General features: G+C 40.0%; 1 protein-coding gene across 1 annotated transcript in view; it reads right to left on the bottom strand.

Annotated features, from left to right (window-relative positions):
- Positions 1-778: 778 nt before the first annotated feature.
- The window catches only part of NPEPPS (aminopeptidase puromycin sensitive), a 29,284-nt gene continuing 12,206 nt past the window's right edge, over positions 779-17,856 (bottom strand). The window contains exons 6-22 of the mRNA XM_009586828.1: positions 17,532-17,628; positions 17,393-17,426; positions 15,829-15,943; positions 13,118-13,282; positions 11,926-12,030; positions 11,557-11,617; positions 10,624-10,733; positions 9,931-9,994; positions 9,202-9,341; positions 7,566-7,700; positions 5,905-6,124; positions 5,137-5,279; positions 4,285-4,341; positions 3,686-3,793; positions 3,245-3,400; positions 3,091-3,138; positions 779-1,253 (exon numbers count right to left, since the gene is read on the bottom strand). Of these exons, the coding sequence (XP_009585123.1) occupies positions 1,101-1,253; positions 3,091-3,138; positions 3,245-3,400; positions 3,686-3,793; positions 4,285-4,341; positions 5,137-5,279; positions 5,905-6,124; positions 7,566-7,700; positions 9,202-9,341; positions 9,931-9,994; positions 10,624-10,733; positions 11,557-11,617; positions 11,926-12,030; positions 13,118-13,282; positions 15,829-15,943; positions 17,393-17,426; positions 17,532-17,628 (1,911 nt within the window). The 3' untranslated portion in view covers positions 779-1,100. The remainder of the gene's footprint in view (positions 1,254-3,090; positions 3,139-3,244; positions 3,401-3,685; positions 3,794-4,284; positions 4,342-5,136; positions 5,280-5,904; positions 6,125-7,565; positions 7,701-9,201; positions 9,342-9,930; positions 9,995-10,623; positions 10,734-11,556; positions 11,618-11,925; positions 12,031-13,117; positions 13,283-15,828; positions 15,944-17,392; positions 17,427-17,531; positions 17,629-17,856) is intronic.

The following is a 17,856-nucleotide window of genomic DNA, read 5'->3' as shown; positions in this document are numbered from 1 at the left end:
CAAATACGAATTCCTGTTAAAGAAAAAAGAAATAATATATGGAACTCCAACCTTTGTATTAGAGGGTGCTGTGTCTGGTTAGTAGACCACGCTGCTTTGTGAAGTAAATGATGGCACACAGCTTAGACTTCATCATCACGCCAGTCATCACTAATTTAAGGCTTCTGAATCAAATTACCATCAACATCACAGAAAGGAACGAAAAGCTAGTGTTGCTACGGCCACGAGGAGATTGAACAAGCTGGATCTTTTAGACAAGTAACGGTGTCTTGAACAGAAGAGACCTGCCCTAACAGCAGCCAGGAGAACCAGTCACACAGTAGTTATCTCCTCATTTGCATGCATTTTGAGGGTGCAATTTAGTAAGAAAAAAAATAAATTGCATGAATCTTTCTCTTATTTAATGTGGCTATGAAAGATGTTTCCTTACAATTCCATTATCTCTAAGAAGGACATCAGCAAGTGGAACCAAGGAGAAAAACCGAAGAGCAACAGAACATTTTTCTTTTTGCTGAGAGGTAACACAAAAGGGAGGGAACCTACTGTCCTTGGATTGGGGGGGGTTGCAGGAACATCTCCCCAAACCCTTGCACTTAGAATGATGCACAGACTCTATGATATACCAGCTACCTGCCTTTCCGAGTGACCTGTTCCACACAACGCTCAGAGGCATTAGCCCATTCTTGCCCCAGACTCTCCACAAAATTCCACTGACCTAGAAACCACTGGTTTCCTTTTTTTGGGGAGGGCTGGGGGAGGGTGTAAAAAACAGAACATCTGTCAATAAGAGTGTCAGGAGGGGGGTGTTAAATATTTTAACCACTGACAAGGCTTGAGGAAGTTTCACAGTTTTGTTATGCTCTATTTTATTACTATCATATTTACAGATTTTTCTCTCTTTTTTTTTTGCTGAATTGCTGATAATTTTAATAGAATTTAAATCTGGAGTGTGAGCAGGAACCAGTTAACTACATTCATTGTCCAATCCCCATTGGTTTGAGAAAAAGACTCCAAATTCTTGGCATATGAATCAGCTGTTGGGTAGCTCCTCCCTCTCCCCATGAGGCGGCAGCAGGACTGCAGCAGTGGCATGCACAGATTCACACCATGGCTGGTGGGGCCTTGCGCTGCAGAAAATATTGGTGGATGTTCTCGGCGTCCCGCTTCAGCCAAGCTGCATTCAGCAGAATATTTTCACAGCACTGCTGGACTGTGCGTTCTGCCGATGGAGCTGGGTGACTCTCAAAGAAGGCCTGTTTAAAAAGCAGAGAACCATCCATAAGGGTATAAACAGGCATAGACAAAATTATATTTTTAAGTCGCCAAATTCCCTAGGTTATATAGAAATGCTTTTGTGAATTATGTTCCTCGTCTGACTACAGTTCACACTATCTGCTCCCATCAACATCACAGACTCTGAAAAATTTGCAGGGTGCTTGCCCGCATTTGCAAGTCGTGTAATCCCAAGTACAAAGGGGGAATAGCAAAATGCCTCCATTTCTCTGCTAAAGGAAAGCCACGGTAGCATTTCTATGAACGAGCCCAAATGCTGCCTCCTGTCCTGTCTTGTCCTTGCTGCCAGGGACAGCAAGTGGCACTTGAAGAGATTAATTCAGTCTCTCATTGGGAGGCAACAAATGAGCAGCAAATCAAGTGTGTATTTCTGGATACTTGGAAGAAGACACTAATGGAAGCCTAAGGCCATTTTGCAAAAGCATTTGTCTAGGTATCAGATTTCTTAGCACTCTACCTAGGCCTCTTTCCAAGCTGCATAATGACCTCCAAGCACCAGCAGCACTCAAGAGTTTTGCTGAATATTCTCACGTTTCTTCTTCCAGAATCAACAGTATTGATCCCCTGCAAATAGCTGAAGCTTAAGAAACTGCACCAGAGGCTCCTGTGACTTTGCACTTTACAATTGGTTAAAGGGTAGAATAAGCTGGCGTGGCCGGGAGTCATCCCCCATCTTCACGCAAGCAGTATTTGGCAGATCACCTCACACTAACGTACGCTACAAGGTGACATCAGACACATTAACTACCCCAGCTAAAAGCTAGGTATACTGTCTCAGGAAGTTCTCTTGTAAAGTAGTTATGATTTAGTTATGGATGATTGTTCTGGTAAATACTTTGGAAAATGTTCTTTATGAAAAAAATTGACTATAGTGCAAGATTTCTCTGTAAAAATCACTCATGCCACTAAATCTTTGCTAAGAAGAGATCACTAGATGATAAAAAAAGATAGATAGAGCTCATGGCTCAGCATATCTTTGAAATAACAATTCCTCTCGAGCGTTTTCCTAACAGGAAAGTGGTAATTAAGGGCCATATTTTTAAGTTTCTTCTTCCAAGAAGGAGTCCCTGTAAAAGTGCGGGCAAAGAGTAAAAAATAAAACCTACACACATTTTTAAAACGCTACCAAGACCAGCGCCTACACTCCCAAGTCAGAGGGGATGCTCGAGTCCAGTAATGAAATCACATCACCTTGAGCCACCAACTTCAAGACAGACTCTCTGCAAACACATTACTCTGCCTTGTGTCAAAGCCTTGCTCTTAGTACACAGCACAAATGACCACATAAAGCTTGGCCCTACAATACGGAATTTAGCCAACTTCTGCCATGTTAATTCCCCCAGGAGTCCCTGGGGGCTAACACAGTCAGCCCCAAATGGCCATATCAGCCTGGGGAGGAACAAGGCTCTGGTGTAAGCCTCAGCTTACCATGGAAGTTGTAACAACTACGAATTTTGCTACAATTATCTTTAAAGGTTTTCTTTTGGGGAGTCTCAAAACCACTGCCACAAACTGTGCTGGATTTTATAAAAGTTTAAATGAGTGAAACTAATGAAATAGAAATCACTAGAAGTTGGATATTACTTTGTAAAAACGCTCATTTAAGACATTTCAATAAATAACTCAACCTAAAGCAGTACGCTTCTAGGCAACAGTCAATATAGTTAGAGGCAGAGCCACAGTTCAAAACCAAAAACTGCATAGAAACTCATGGCTCTTCTGTCAGGTGCTTACAGTCTAGACACACAACGTTTGTCACAGATTAAGTTAATCACATCTTTAATTAAAATTTCTTACCTTAACTTCTGCGGCCATTTTATCATTTGCAAATCCATCCACTGTTAGCTGAAGGAAAGAAATATTGACCGAGGATAAGCATTTAGCATTTCAAATATAACAGTTTAGCTTTGGTCATGTATGTGAATGGGACTTTTCTCACAGCTACACATACCTTTATTAGTCTGGATATTAAGAATCCACCTTGGTATCGATTATAAAGTTCCTCCCAATTGTCCCTTACAAATTTCCAAGCAGCTTTCCTGCCTTGCTTGCTGCCTCCAGCCACTCCACCAATAACAGATACCGTGTCCTGGGGACGTACCTCTTCCTGAAGATGAAAATGTAGACAAGTATTCAAGACTGTTTCCACAAATCCAGCATGTTGGCTTTACGCATTTCTGCGTTGAATTGGCTTTATGCATTTCTATGCCAAATCTGTCAATGATAGCTTCCCCCCCCACCCAACTTTAAGATACAACTCAAAGATTTAATCGTTAAGACTATTCCTCCTATTCTAGCGCAATATGTGCGCACAGTGCTCTATCACCAAGCGCTCTGAACGCACTTGTCATTCTCACGAGGCAAGGAATCAGCAGCTTTTCCAGTAACTTACTGAAAGTGCAAAGGTGAGAACTTTTTGAATCAGTTCTGGTTGAGAGATGGCTCCAAGAACTCGTTCAATTCGGTTCTTCTCCTCCTGCATGTCTGCTTGCTTATGAAGCTTCAAAGCCAAAGTGAATACTGTTAGCGCATGGTATTAAATGTCGACTTCTTACCTAGCACTACTGAACTTGCTGTATACGCTAGAGCTGCTAGATTAGTCTTCAAGCCTAATATGTGACAAATTGAACTTGTTCATGAATCATCCTGCAGCTCTCCACATTACGGACCTCATTACACATACATCAGCAGAAAGTACCATTAGTAATAAACTGATCTTCACCACCGTTTATATAAGGTCAAGCAGGACCGTGCCTCCAAGCAATGAAAAATAATCCTAAAATGAGAGATGCAACAATCCACTAGGTGGCAATTTCACACTACACACAGACCAAGGAACACCATAATGAAGCCCTTAGCGTTCACATCGTCTGTAAAACATCAGATTGAGCCTGTGTGCAGATAAACTACATCTTAGAGGAATTTGTAGGGTGGAATATTTAGCTTTTCATTGCATAAGCTGGCAATGTTAACAACAGAGTGTGCACTCACCTTCAGCATAGTGTCTAAAGTAGTACTATCTCCATGCTTCAAAATAGTTACATATACCTAAGATAGAGCATAAACAAGGAAGGTCCTTCAAAAACCACACTTTTGGAAATGCAACAATCAATTTCTACATATTTGGGTTAGATTTCAGACAAGTGAACAGATCTGGAAGATACCGGCACTGACCCCTTCTATGTTTTAAGACTGGATTTTAAAGACGCATCAACTCCTTTACCTCTTCCTCAATTTCAGCATAATTTTGGGAATTTCAACCACAGCAAAACACCAGAACAAGAAATCTTTGTACCACACAACACCTAGCCAGTAAGTACTTCACATACACTCAATCCGTATCCACCATAGTTAGACTCTGTGCCAAGCTGACACGTGCAGAGCTCTTCCACAATCCCTGCAGTTTACCACAGTGCTTTTAAACCTGGAGGATGTAGGCTGGTCACGGATGGATGTACATGAGTAGAAGTCAGCTCAGGTTCAGCGCTGCACTTGAATAGCCTTCAAAACCCAAAATGCAACACAATCTAGAGAGCAGAATTGTTCTGTGGCAGTCAATGTGGGTACAGCTGAGCTTGTTAGTTATGACCAAGTATTGGCCACGACAGATGAGGCTTACTTGATTCAGGACACACAGGGATGTTTGAATCATGCTCCCCAATATAATTTCCTTCATAACTGGACTTATCCAACCTCCCACCACCTCTGCCAAAACCAGTTGCTCTCAAACCTTGACACTGGTTTCCTCTAGCCTCCCTATTCTTGGAAATACAAGAGTTCAGTGCACACAGTGCTAAGTGAGTAAGGACAGTCTTTTGGGAACCAAAATTTACAATAACCTACAGGACTCCTCAGATCAGCTGACAGCATATGTTTTCCTTCCACATGGTCCTTAAATCGGCGTCGGGCTTCTTCTAATGTTGCCTTGTGACCAGCTTTTCCTAGTTTGCCCAAGACCAGACCTCTCAGAAGGGCATCTAGATGACCTAATGAGTGAGTAGGAGGAAAAAAAATAATTATTTGGAGACACAATTCAGCAATTAAATTAAGTGTTCTTCCACCTAGAGTGATCACGGCAGAGCTGTATAACAATCCTTCCACATGCTTGAGGATATCTAAAGAAACTAGGCCTTTTCTCACTATCCTTGGTGCCAACTGGAGAATACATTGATTTTTTTTTACAGCAAGAGAGTCAGAAGATGATTCCAGCCCAAACACAACAAGGTAGGCCTCTAACCTGAGCTAAGTAAGTAATATTAACCATTTGCATCTACAACAGGACTGACTAAGACAAGTAAACATGCATGTACATGGCTTTCCATTCACATAGTCTAACAAGTTTCACGCACTCCAATAGATGCAAAGCTACAGCATTTTTATCAGTCAGTGACCAGGTAGGGAAAAGTTTTACCATTTTAACTTGCGCCTGATAACAGAGGGTTGTTTTGGGGTTTTGTGTTTGTCTGTCTGTTTTTAAGTACAAAAATACCCCTGAATGCCTACTTCAGACTCCTCTTCCTCCCTTCTCTCCCCTTTCCCAAAATTTTGATGGCTTATTTACACATGAGTTTTCCAAAACCACTACTGGATTTCACAGCATAAGTTTCCTACCCTCTCCAGGTTTGGGGTCCCATCCCAGTCTCTCCCCTATTGGTGAAAAGACATCTTTCACGAACACCTGGATTTCCTCATAGAAGTCTGTGTGGGACAAGAGAGTTGAGAGGATCCCCAGGTTACAGCTGAGGTCGCTCCACACAGTATAATTGGGCTCATTCACAAAAGCTTCCATGACTTTTAGAACCTCTACAGTGCTAATGATTCCAGCTCGGGCCTGGGAGAGGAAAAGACACAGATTAATCTTACTTCCAAACAGAATTAAGATGTTTAATAGCTCATCACATTATTTTTACAGTTGTCCCAGTTAATTTTGCACAGCCTGCACATCAACTCTATTTTCTTTGTTGTGGTGTTCTGCCAAGGGGAGTTAACACTAGTCAAAGCACCTTAGCTGTCTGCTCACGGCACACAATGCTTTTTATACACAGGTAAGCACTTTACAAGGAGACAGCTATATAATTTTAAGCACATTTTGCAAACAAGAAACAGACAAGGAGATTAAGTGACTTAACTAAATTGCAGCAATGCTGGCAAGAAAAAACAAACTCCCAGAGTTATTCTCAGCCAGATACTACATCCACCAAAATCTTATTTTAACTAAAAACTATAAAGATTTAGAGATTTAATTTTTGCTCTTCATTAAATTGAGAGTGTAAAACTGCAGAAGTAATTTTTGCTTCCTGCTTCCCGTGAATTAATAGGAGAAGTAATGCCTTTCCACCTCTGCCAGGAAAATTTTATGTTAACTGCTTCACAGCGTCACGAACACTTCTATGCTTAGTGCAGTTGATAATACCTACAGTAGGTATCTCCAACCAGATTGCTCAGATTTTTGTTAATCTCAAACCAGACCATTTATGGTACCAGAAAAGAGGTGAAGATCAATTTTTATTACCTAAGCTATATTCACCTATGATAAAAACATGATTAAAACTGAAACCAAAATAGGAGTCTAACACAGTGTTCCTACGTGTATTATTTGCTCTTTTTTTTTGTCCCATTGGTCTTGCAATATTTGGAAAATGACTCAGGCTACAATTTCAAACCCCTTCAACTAAGCCATGACAAGAGTTACAAGCTTTGAAGCCGGAGAGGCAGGGTATCAAATCCACATTTTTAAAAGTTTCCATATACTTGCTGACTAGCAAGAATAATAAAGTGCAATCTGAAATACAGAGTACAGTAACTAATTGTTCAGAGCTAGCAACACCTGCTTTGGGGGTAATCCCTTGCTTTTAAACAGTAAGAATCCCCAACAGCCATGTCCTCCAGTGGAGGACAGTTTTAACAAGCCCAACTGAATAAAGCACATGGTGCTGATAGTATTTGATAAAGTCATTGAGGGGATCATTAAAATATCCTTATTTTGATGAGTTAAAAGAAAGCAAGTTCTCAAAACACTTCATTTTGTAAAAAAACCTATAGTATAATACACCCCTACAGAGAACAGTGCAACAGGAGTTATAGACAGACTGCTTCCATAGGGTTTAAGTCTTATAATACAAGTTAGAACTTGTCAAGCTAATTAATAGCTAGATGTATGCAGTAATCCCAAAGGCACTTTGCCTCCAGAAAGTGAGATTGACTCTTCAGACACCAATTTCTGCAGTTACTGTAGCTCTCATTATTAGACCGAATAGCAAAGGGTTGCTTACCAGAGAGAAAAGATCATTCTGCAGGCCAAGCCTGTCCACAGGGGGTAGGGAGAGGTCTTTGATCGCTGGTATTAAACTCTCCAGCATGTCAGGGCTATACTGAGTACGGTAAAACCCTACTGTTCCAAGGTTTAACTGAAATGTACCAAAAGAGTAAAAAATTAAAAGTAAGGAACAAATAAGGAAATGCTTTTTTATTTTTGAACCACTAGAAATTTCTCAAAGCATCACAGCTCAGAGAAGTCAGTCACTATCCTTTAAATAAAAAGAAAAAACAAATCCTAAGCAAGGGAGAAAGACTTAAGATTTCAAAGAAATGCTCACTAAGAGGTATAGAAGATGAGAGAGTGCTGACAAAGAAACAGAGGCTAGAGCTAAAACTAGGAGCAAGGAGAAAAGAGAAACTTCTCTTCTAGGGGTAACTCCTAACTGAAGTAAGGGTAGTCATGCACTGAGAAGATAAAATGCAGGAGACTGCAGGTGCTAGAATCTTAACTTTTGTAACCTCTCTCCCACAACCTGCTTTATTCAATTTTGATGGAGAGAATAATTTTCCTAAGAAAAGAGAGCAAGCACCTCTGCCCAGCGTAAAAGCAAGTCATGCTCAGTAAGCTTGATGAGCCACACTGGCTACACACTGCTACCGACTAGCATTTTAGTGCAGATGGTCAAATATTGTGCTTGGTTGAACAACAGTACCTGGCATAAACCAAAAACATTGCCGAGCTCATCAGGAAGTCACCCCCTTCGATGCTGCTATGATTTTGGTCAGTGCAATTGCCAGTCCTCAGGAGTATGGCACTAACTAAAAACTTCACAGACTGACAACCTTTGCAGCCAGCAGTCTCACAAATTCACCTTGGACTGAGCTGGATTGTTGCCTTCTCAGGCAGAAATGTCAAACTTTACCCTCATTTAGACAGGGCATTTTCAGAGTTGTTCATTCATTTCATGCCCCCCTCTGTTACCAGGGAGGGACCCAGATAGATATGGGGATTCAAGAGGCCCATGTTAGTTAAATAGGAAGATTGATTAATATTAAAAAAAGAGACTAACCCTTAATGTTATTTCACGGAGTCACCTCTCAGAGTACAGCTCCAGCTTAGAAACTCAGTAGTTCATACAGCAATAGTCCCAGCCAGTTGCTGTCTTTCAATTTTTAAATTCAGTTTGACTGGTGTCTGCAGGAGACCGCAACAATGAATTTTTTCACTTGCAGATTTGTACTTGTCTGGCAATAGCCAGTAGAAAACCTTCACACTAATGAAAGATAAACAAGACTATTTTTGCTCAGGATGGACTTTAACTAAACTGCGGTTGCCATGGGATACCAAAAAAGCCACCACATTTCAATTCAAAAGCTGCCTCTAATTGCACACTGTTTTTCCGGGCTTGGACTCCCAAAAGGTTCAAGTTTACATTGTCTAGACTACTCTTGGAAGGCAAAGGACTACACTAAGCAAGCATTATAGAGAGGAGCCAATATTCAACAGCAGCACAGAGAGGCCCCTCCATAAGAAATACAAGATTGCAAGGGGGCGGGGGAGGAAGAGAAGGAGGAAAATGAAATGCAAGGGAACATTACAGTGACGAGCAAATTTATTCCCAGTAATATGTTCTCTTTGTGACAACTCACCTTCACCCACTGGTCTGGTTTGATGTCTTTCAAAACCAAGGTGAGCTCTGGTTTGTCCATCAATATTTGCATTTTGGCACAGGTGGGGTCATCACTTGTACAAATACTTATGGGGACCATCCACATGGGGAAATCCTCCCCTAAAAGAAGAAACAATAAAAAGGAAGGCCTAAGGAAAAAAAAAGTATGCACACAATACAGAAACTCTGCCTGATGTTCAAACAAGTTTCAACAGCAGTTTAAGCAAGGCACAAATCTAAAGGAAAACGTCAGTTCTAGAGTTAAAAACCAAGAATCTCTAAATCACCTTTCAAGCCAAACATTTTAATTTCCATAAGCATGGAAGATGGGTGGAATCTGTGTCTTAAGATAGAGCTGGCTTCCATATAAGGCATTTTTATTTCAGCCCTACTATAAAACCATCAGCTTACAGAGCTCCTCAGATGGCAGCACTGGCCTTAAACTGGACATCAGAAGAGAAGCATTTCAGAATGAAAACTGAACCAAAGACTGCAGATGAATGCTGCTCTCCATGCAAGGAGGACATGGAAACCACATGTGTGAGGGCATTCAACCTTAGATTTTCTGAAGTTTTAACAAATACTTAAACACCTGCATCCAAGCAGAGCACCTGCCTGCTCTGCAGTGCAGCTGTTTCATCCCTCAAAATTGCTGCCATTGCATGAAAAGCAACAAACACTCGATTCCTGCTCTTAGCACTCATCTTACCAGTATATGGTCCACTGGCACAGAATTTCTTCTGGACTAACTTCAACACTTTGTCATCTTCTTGCTGAGGAAAAAAAAAGAAAAGAAAAAGAGAGAGAGAAAGGAATTCTCAGAACATCTAATGTCAGCTTCTGTATAACACAACACATTCATGTGCCCTCTGTTAAATGGAGTAACTTGTATTCTCCTCCAGAAAAAGGAGTTACCTCAAGAATCATTCCAATGCATTAATCACTGTTGAAACACACATGCCCTATTTCTCATTTGAATTTGTTGTCTGACTTCAGCTTCCAGTCAGTAATCCCCACTCACCCTGCAATCTTGTAGAATAAGCATAACTGAACCGGAGTGAGAAGCAAAACGTGTGGCAAGGGGAGCTAAGTCAGATATTCCCTCCCTCCCCCACACATTTCACACACAAAGAGCAAACGGGCTATGTCAGCAAACTCCAAGCACATGATCTAGAGCGCTTGTGGAATAACTCCGTATCGCTTTGCACTAGGTTCCTCAAGTGAGCTGCACTTCCCCTCCCTTCAGAACCACAGAACTGTCACTAAACAAAGCAACCCACTGCACTGCCTCCTGATCAAAGAGAATTTTTAAAATAATGGATACTACTAAATTTGATCCTAAAACACAGCTAAAGGCAGAATTTTTGATCTGAAGTGCTGAAAAATGCACAGTTATATTTACCTGTTCAGCTTCCACATAAATGAGCGGAAATCCCATTTGTTTGGTCCATGTATTCATCACAGCAGCAATAGGTTTACCACTAGATTTTTCCAGGCTTTCCCAGAGGTCCTCTGCAGAAGAAAAGTCTGACTAAGGACTCCCAGGGTCTTGACATGTCAGATGCTATTAAGGACACTATATGGGCACTGGAGGGTGGGAGGCTGTATTATTACTCCAGTTTGCCCTTCATATTTTGGGTTGTGTTTTTAATCGAATTGCAACAGATGATAGGCAAGAAAAAAGAAATAGTTTAAACCACTCATGGGGGAGAGAGGGGAGAAGAAAGCTTCTTTACTACTAAAAAAATGCAGTCAATACACACTGCAACAGAGTATAATAAAAATGAGCATTAAATATTCAAAATGGTATTTAGAAGAATCTTTTCCTTAAGTTTTTCATATATTATGTCAAAAGAGCTGACTGAATATGGACTGGTTTTGGCTGATAAAGCATGATGTTCCACTTCCACATTTATGCCTGATACACAAAAAAGGCTTAAGTAAAGAAAGTGCTGTGAGATATTAGACAAGACTTTGAACTGTTTAATCACACATGCGATCAATACTGCAAAAGGAAGCTTGCAAAAAGCTTACATGGCAAATCAACATACTCTATTTCTAAATTAGATTACTACGCAGATGTGGTTATCAACGGTAAATGCAGCCCTTTCAGATTACCTCAGCCGCATACTCCTGAGATACAGAACCCCTAGAGGATCCTGAATTCTGGCTATGCAGGGGACACATTGTATGAAACTGGAAACAAGCCAAATACTTCCTTGCATTTCAGCTATCTCAGGTGGAAAAAACAGCTGTTTAAGGATCCATCACTTTAGCACTAAAACTTTTGTCTCCAGAAATCACTTTTCTTAAGCATGTAATAACCACCAGTTACCTGTAGCGGCATTCTTCTGCTGGAACTTCGTTAAATATAAATTCATTCCTTTCCGAAAGTCCTGGGAACATACAATTGAATATGTAATGGCACCAGAATGGAGGTCCTTTCTATCCTCCCTCTGCGCTGCATTTATATTCAAGAATTGGCCAAGGAATCTTAGGATCGGTATGTACATCTGTAACTCCTTCCATATTTTCCCACTATCTTATTTCTCCTAGGTAAGTTCAAATAGATCCCAAATACAAATTGGAGAAAAGTTTTTAAAATATAGAATACACAGATTTAAATTCTTTTTAAAACAGTATTTTTAACTGTAAAAAGAGATTTGACAATCTACATTTGGCTTTTTAACAACAATCTTTTTACCTCATCACCAATGTAGTCATGTAGCATTCGGATTACAGATGCTCCCTTGCTGTAAGAAATAGCATCAAATATTTCATCTACTTCAGATGGATGGCCAACACTAACCTGTGGTAAACAGGATAATTAACAGTGAGAACAATTTTAACCGCCATAAAAGATTTTGATTTTGCTTGTTCTAGTGTTTAAGGACCTGACTTTTCTCACTGAAGAAAGCACATGCATATCCATCACTAAATTGTCTTCATGGAATCTCTGCACCCAGTCAATTAAACTTATTCACATATGGCTGGGTTAGGATTGGTTTAAACATACTTTAACTTGGGTTTTGGTATTTAATCAAATAGACTTGGGGATCTTGCTTCAATCTTTTGGTTCAACACTTACCCAAAAGCAAAAAAACAGTGGAAGTTGTTTAATTCTGGGACAGTGAACAATACATACTCAAGAAATGCACCCAATGAGTAAGTCACTCTAAAATGACCTGTTGTACAAACCAAGGTCATCTCCCAACATCTATTACATCAAACATTTCTTAAGCTATCTGAAAACTTGTCCACAGTGATCTCTAGGAATTACAAGGGAGTTTTCTTTAGCTCAGCTCCCAGTTTTGCTGTAATTGAGCTCGCTGCTGCCTTCTCTTCTTACTGAACTACTGCCTTGTTTCCAAAGCAGCAAGCCCAGCTAGATCCTACTTATTTCAAGACTGTCTGCATCACACTCACAGTTCTGGGAGTACAACGCAGAAACACCTAAGGTGGCCTCAGACGGAAACCAGTATAAGCCCAGCAAAGTTTGGTAGCTTGGGCTCTGGGCTATGCTGCACTTTGGTTTATGTTGTCGAGCACTGGAGTAAGTCAGTAGCTACTTCACTGTGCTCAAGGGCCAGAAAACTACCCACTTTCATCAGAAACCAAAACAAAACACAAATAATGATGAGTTTTGATCACAACTTTGCCATTTCAAGTCAGTAGAGCAGCAAAACTCCAGAAGAAGCCATCTTCAGACTCTCAAACCTCACTTCTGAAATACTAATTCAAGTAAAGGAAAATCCACAAAGTGTAAATGCAACCTTAGATTTTCCTTTGTGTCGTGAATGAATGCAAAGTTCCCTTTTTTCTAAATAGGAAAAAAAGCTTACACCCAGCTGACAAGGAAAAAAAGGGGGACAATCAATAGCAATAACAGAACTTACTTCAATAGGATGACTGTTGTCTAAGGCATCAAGCTCTTGAGCTCGTGTGTAATCAGCAGAAACAAACTGAGTCCAGATATCGTACTCTGGGAAACAGTGATCTACACATAGGTATTCAATCCAGGAAGCAAATCCTTCATTCAGCCAGAGATGGGTCCACCATTCCTGGAAAGATAAGAAAGTAGAATAAAGAACAAAATTCCAAGACCTTCATTTAATCAACAAGGAGTTTCCAGCAAAGATAAGCTGTTAGTGGCCTAGTTTAGTACCAATCAGAGAAACAGGTAACACTTGCAAGCACAAATTCCTCTCTATAAAGAAGTCATCAGCCCAAGAAGAGTAATCAGCACCCAGTAACTGTCCACCCCTCTGTCTTAAGTTTCAGAAACTCTGCATGGAGGAGAACAGCATCAGGTACAAATGAAATTGCCGGAGACTAGACTAGAGGTCAGAGCAGAACCACTGAGGGAACAGCTAAGAATGTTAGCTAGACTAGGGAAAAGAGTCAGTGACATGCAAGGCCACAGTTCAGTAAAACAGAAGAATTGTGGGCAACACAACAACAGTGTCTTTTCCAAACTGAATAGCAGCAGCTGCAGAAGACTGATTTTGTTTGGGTTTGTTTGGTTTTTTTGCTAAGGAGTATGCTTACATAAAGGAGAAAACCTGGAATCTGAAAAAGTGTTCTAGACTATGGAAATCTGAAATCTAGTAAACCGTTAAAAGTTGTTTCTCACCAGCCAAAGGTGGGCTTTGTTTTTTTAAGATAAGAATGTTACATTGACATTTTAAAATTCTTCCCTTCATTTCTAATATTTAACTGAAGTAGGCGAGATAAGGAAACAAGCTACGGATACAGAGGAAGAAAACACCCTCTTCCATAACTGCTCTTACCAACCATTCTTTAAATGTAAATGGGGTGGCTAACTCAGAAGCAGCATGGCTATGATGATATGGGCCCTTAAGTAAAAGAAACTGAACAGGATGTAGAATCAGTCCAGTAAGCTGTTCTACAAAGAACTACTGCTTCTACTATGAATGAAACATTTACCCCAGGGAGGGTGGAATTTCAATAAGGAAAGCTGTTACTGAAACTCTGTGCAGATAAGCCCCACTTTATTTTTAGAGTGGAGACTATCCAATTTTCTTTTACATTTCTGGTCGCATCTGTTTCCAAGACAAGGTTCCGATACACACAGATTGGTGCCAAAGGATTAATGCAACTGCAAAATAGATTCTTGGGCAATTAGGTTAGACTTCTAAATCTTTTCACCTCCCTGTTTTTCTCTCTTATCCCACTGGCAACCTAATTGCTCACGAATCTATTTCTTCCCCTGCAAGTATTCTGATTTCATTTATCTTTGCTACAGAAGAACTGGTATATTGTGCTGGCCAATAAGATCTGGTACTGGCAAACTAAACCAGTGATGCTGCTGAGGCTTTCTGCTGTGCTGTACGCACCTCAGATTCCAGAGGAGAAAAAGCTGACTTTCTGGAAATTGAGAAGTAACATTGGAATGTCTTTTCATATTTCACAGCTGCATCATAGAACATAAAATGATGAGAGAAAAAATTCTTAAAGAAAATTTTTGGAAGACCTAGAACTTCAAAAGGAAAATAAAAAGCTAATTCAATCAAAATTCTAGAGATTCTTGTTAATGGTACTTTCTCAAGCTTACTGTCACAGTTCTCAATGGTCAGAAGGACCACGAATGGTTTGTGGGTCACTAACGGTCTCCAAGGCACTTGCTGGCATCCTACAGTGTTGTCTAGTCACATCATGCTGGCTCGCCTTGCTTCCAGCTGCTCCAACTGTACTAAAAGCTAAAAATGTATTACTTTAATATTGCTTTTCCATGTAAATATTGTGTTGCTCTCACATGGAAGCTACCTGTGCTACCACAAATAGGAATGGATGCAGTTGGCTAGATTTTAAGAGGCACGGCACTGTAGAAAAATTTGACTAACTTTGCTTAGTGTTATAATTAATATTTACACTGGGTTTTTCCCTCTGTCCACTCACACTTCATTTAAGCAGCCTAAAATCCAGAACAATGCAGATTTGGGGATCCAGAAGCCATGCTTTTTTACCAAACACACTGGTTTCTTACAATACAAGAAACTTCCTAACCTGTGAAATATTTGGATTCAAGCATCTGTTTGCAGGGTTTTGGGAAAAGGAATGTCAGATCTAATTAACAGAGTAAGCTGAAGCCATTTGTTAATAGCAGAAGCTCTGACAGATACAGGTTCCAGTTTTTAGCGCTAAATGGAATTTATTTACAGATTTCAGTCTTGCTGCCTCAGATACACTTTTATTCCCACCAAAATGACTTAAACATCAAACCATTCAGGTACTGATATGCCTGCTTGGTATGAAAGCCTGATGAGTGAATCATGCCTACCTGAAACGAAAACAGTGGATTACTGCTTCTAAATAATCTGACTAGCCAAAATAATTTCCATGGAACACCTGCTCAACTCTAGCTAGGACTATATTCAAACAACTGAACATTACTTCACATAGAAAAGATCTAGGAATACTTCTAAAGAACACACTAGTAAAGAAGAAAGTAGTAATAAAGCACTGTTTAAATATTTAATCTTTTTATTTTAAAGATAGCAAGCCTGCTATTAAGGGGCACTTGAACACACACATGATATGAAGCACATGTCAAAGAAAACTAGAACAACTTGTAACTGTTAGATACCATGGTCACAAGGTTTCCAAACCACTGATGAGCAAGTTCATGTCCTACAACCAGAGCAACCCACTGGCGAGATGAAGAACAGGAATTTTTGGGGTCAATGAGTAATGCAGTCTCCCTGTATTTAAGAGAGAAAGATAACTGAAGAGAGTGGTACATGCCTAGGGAAAAAACACAATCAAAAGTAGGTTAAATTACCTAAGCAAGCTAAAAAGTGATCAGTACAATTGGAAAAAACCAAAAGCTATTTCAGTGTAGACATTAAATTATTTTGGTAAGTTCCACAGCTGTTGGAATGCTTTGGAGCAATAATTCCTCATGGCATGCAAGAAGACAAGTGCAAAAACCCAGGCAGGAACAAGAAAGTTTATCCTTTATTTACAAAATAGCTCACCTACATAATCTAGGAACCTTAACCATAACTGCCTTTGCACTGCATGATGTATGCACAGCAAGTCTTCTCTGCCTCCCTCATCCCCAGAGGAATTCCAACTCTTCCAAGTGCACAACCAGTCGTGTTACACTCGCCACTGCAGATGCACAAGATTCTCCACACAGGGCACACGTGCACACACGCATACATACGCAAGTGCTCCCTAGGTCAGGCACACAACCTTCTGCTACAAACACCCCGTCACGATCAGGACTTAGTGGGTCAGTCAGAAAGGACTTCTGGACTGCTGCAACTCAAAGGGGAAAAACATGCATCTCAAAACATAGATGGTGCCTGCAGACTATGCCAACCTTCTGTCCCCAAAGGGATAAAGCAAGCGTGCCAAACTGAGCATAAAGGGGGGGAAAAATTAACAGCACAATTAAGAAAGGCTTCCAAAAATTCTGCTCATCCAGGACAAATATTTTTTTTCCACAGGGAGTAAAATATCAGATTTCATCAGAATTGCAATAAGCAGACAAGTAGATTTTAAACCTGGGCTCAAATTTCCATTTAAATTTTTTAAGGCCAAATTAAAAGTTTAGCAGAAGAAATTCAAACTATTTCAGGATTTAAAGTCCAAAGCTTACAAGACCAGTGTTGTACAAAATGAAGGAAAATTATTCTAACAATGAGCACAGATAATGTAATAATATCAAGCAAAAGTACAAAAGCTTGATCAGATGAACAAAAAAAAAAAACTGAAAAGAAAGGCAAGTTAATATTTTTGATATACTCATATCCACATGGTTATACTGTGGTTGTTAAATTTACCAACTTGCCTATAACATAAAATAAGAAACTCTTCCAGCTGTGTCAGTAAGTACGTAACTTTTACGGGGAAAAAAAGCGGCCAAGAAAGTTCTCTTGTAGAACAGGCAGTGCTGCCAGACACTTAAAAATCTCACACCCTTGGACAGTAGTTGTAATAGCTCATTCTTGCCTTCCTAAGATTTGTACAATAATGCACGCTGCTGCAGAAGTTAAAATTATCCAAACCGAAGCAAGAGTTGAAGGTATTTACTCAGTCTTATTTGGGATGATACCCAATAATTACAGCTCCCTAAAACTAATCCAATTACTTCCAAGAATTAGTGAACAAAGAGGGGGAAAGACAGTATTTTAACAGCATACCTATAAGTAACAAGGCCCCAGTTCTCCATGGCACCTTTATAAAATAAATACAAAGGTTTATTGATATTGATACACACCTCTTCCTAAATGTTTAAAATTCAAATAAAATACAGTTCATCAATAAAGTGAGTTACTTTACCAGCAGCAAAGTCTGCAATAGCTATGAGATCAATTTTAGGAAGAGGGTAAGGAACATTGAAGTAGTCCTTATAAAAAGGCAGAGTTTTAGCAGCAACCTGCAAGAAACAAGAGGAGAAATGTTAACTTGGAACAATTAGTAAAACTTGAAAATTTATAACTGAGACTAGCCTAAGAAAGCAGTGTGCACAAGATTTCTCCCAGAAGCCCCATTTCCAGCTTCCAGAGCACAACGGTTTGGAAGACTCGCATCCCCTTTTTCTCCCAGGCTGTAGCCTACCCTTCAGTACTTCTCATCATCTTTGGACCAAAGTCTGCATCACCAA

The sequence above is a fragment of the Fulmarus glacialis genome, unplaced genomic scaffold (genome assembly GCF_000690835.1).
Source record: "Fulmarus glacialis isolate BGI_N327 unplaced genomic scaffold, ASM69083v1 Scaffold50731, whole genome shotgun sequence".
Classification (NCBI taxonomy): domain Eukaryota; kingdom Metazoa; phylum Chordata; class Aves; order Procellariiformes; family Procellariidae; genus Fulmarus; species Fulmarus glacialis.
Note: the sequence above shows the minus strand (reverse complement) of the source record. Positions and strands in the feature narration are given on the sequence as shown.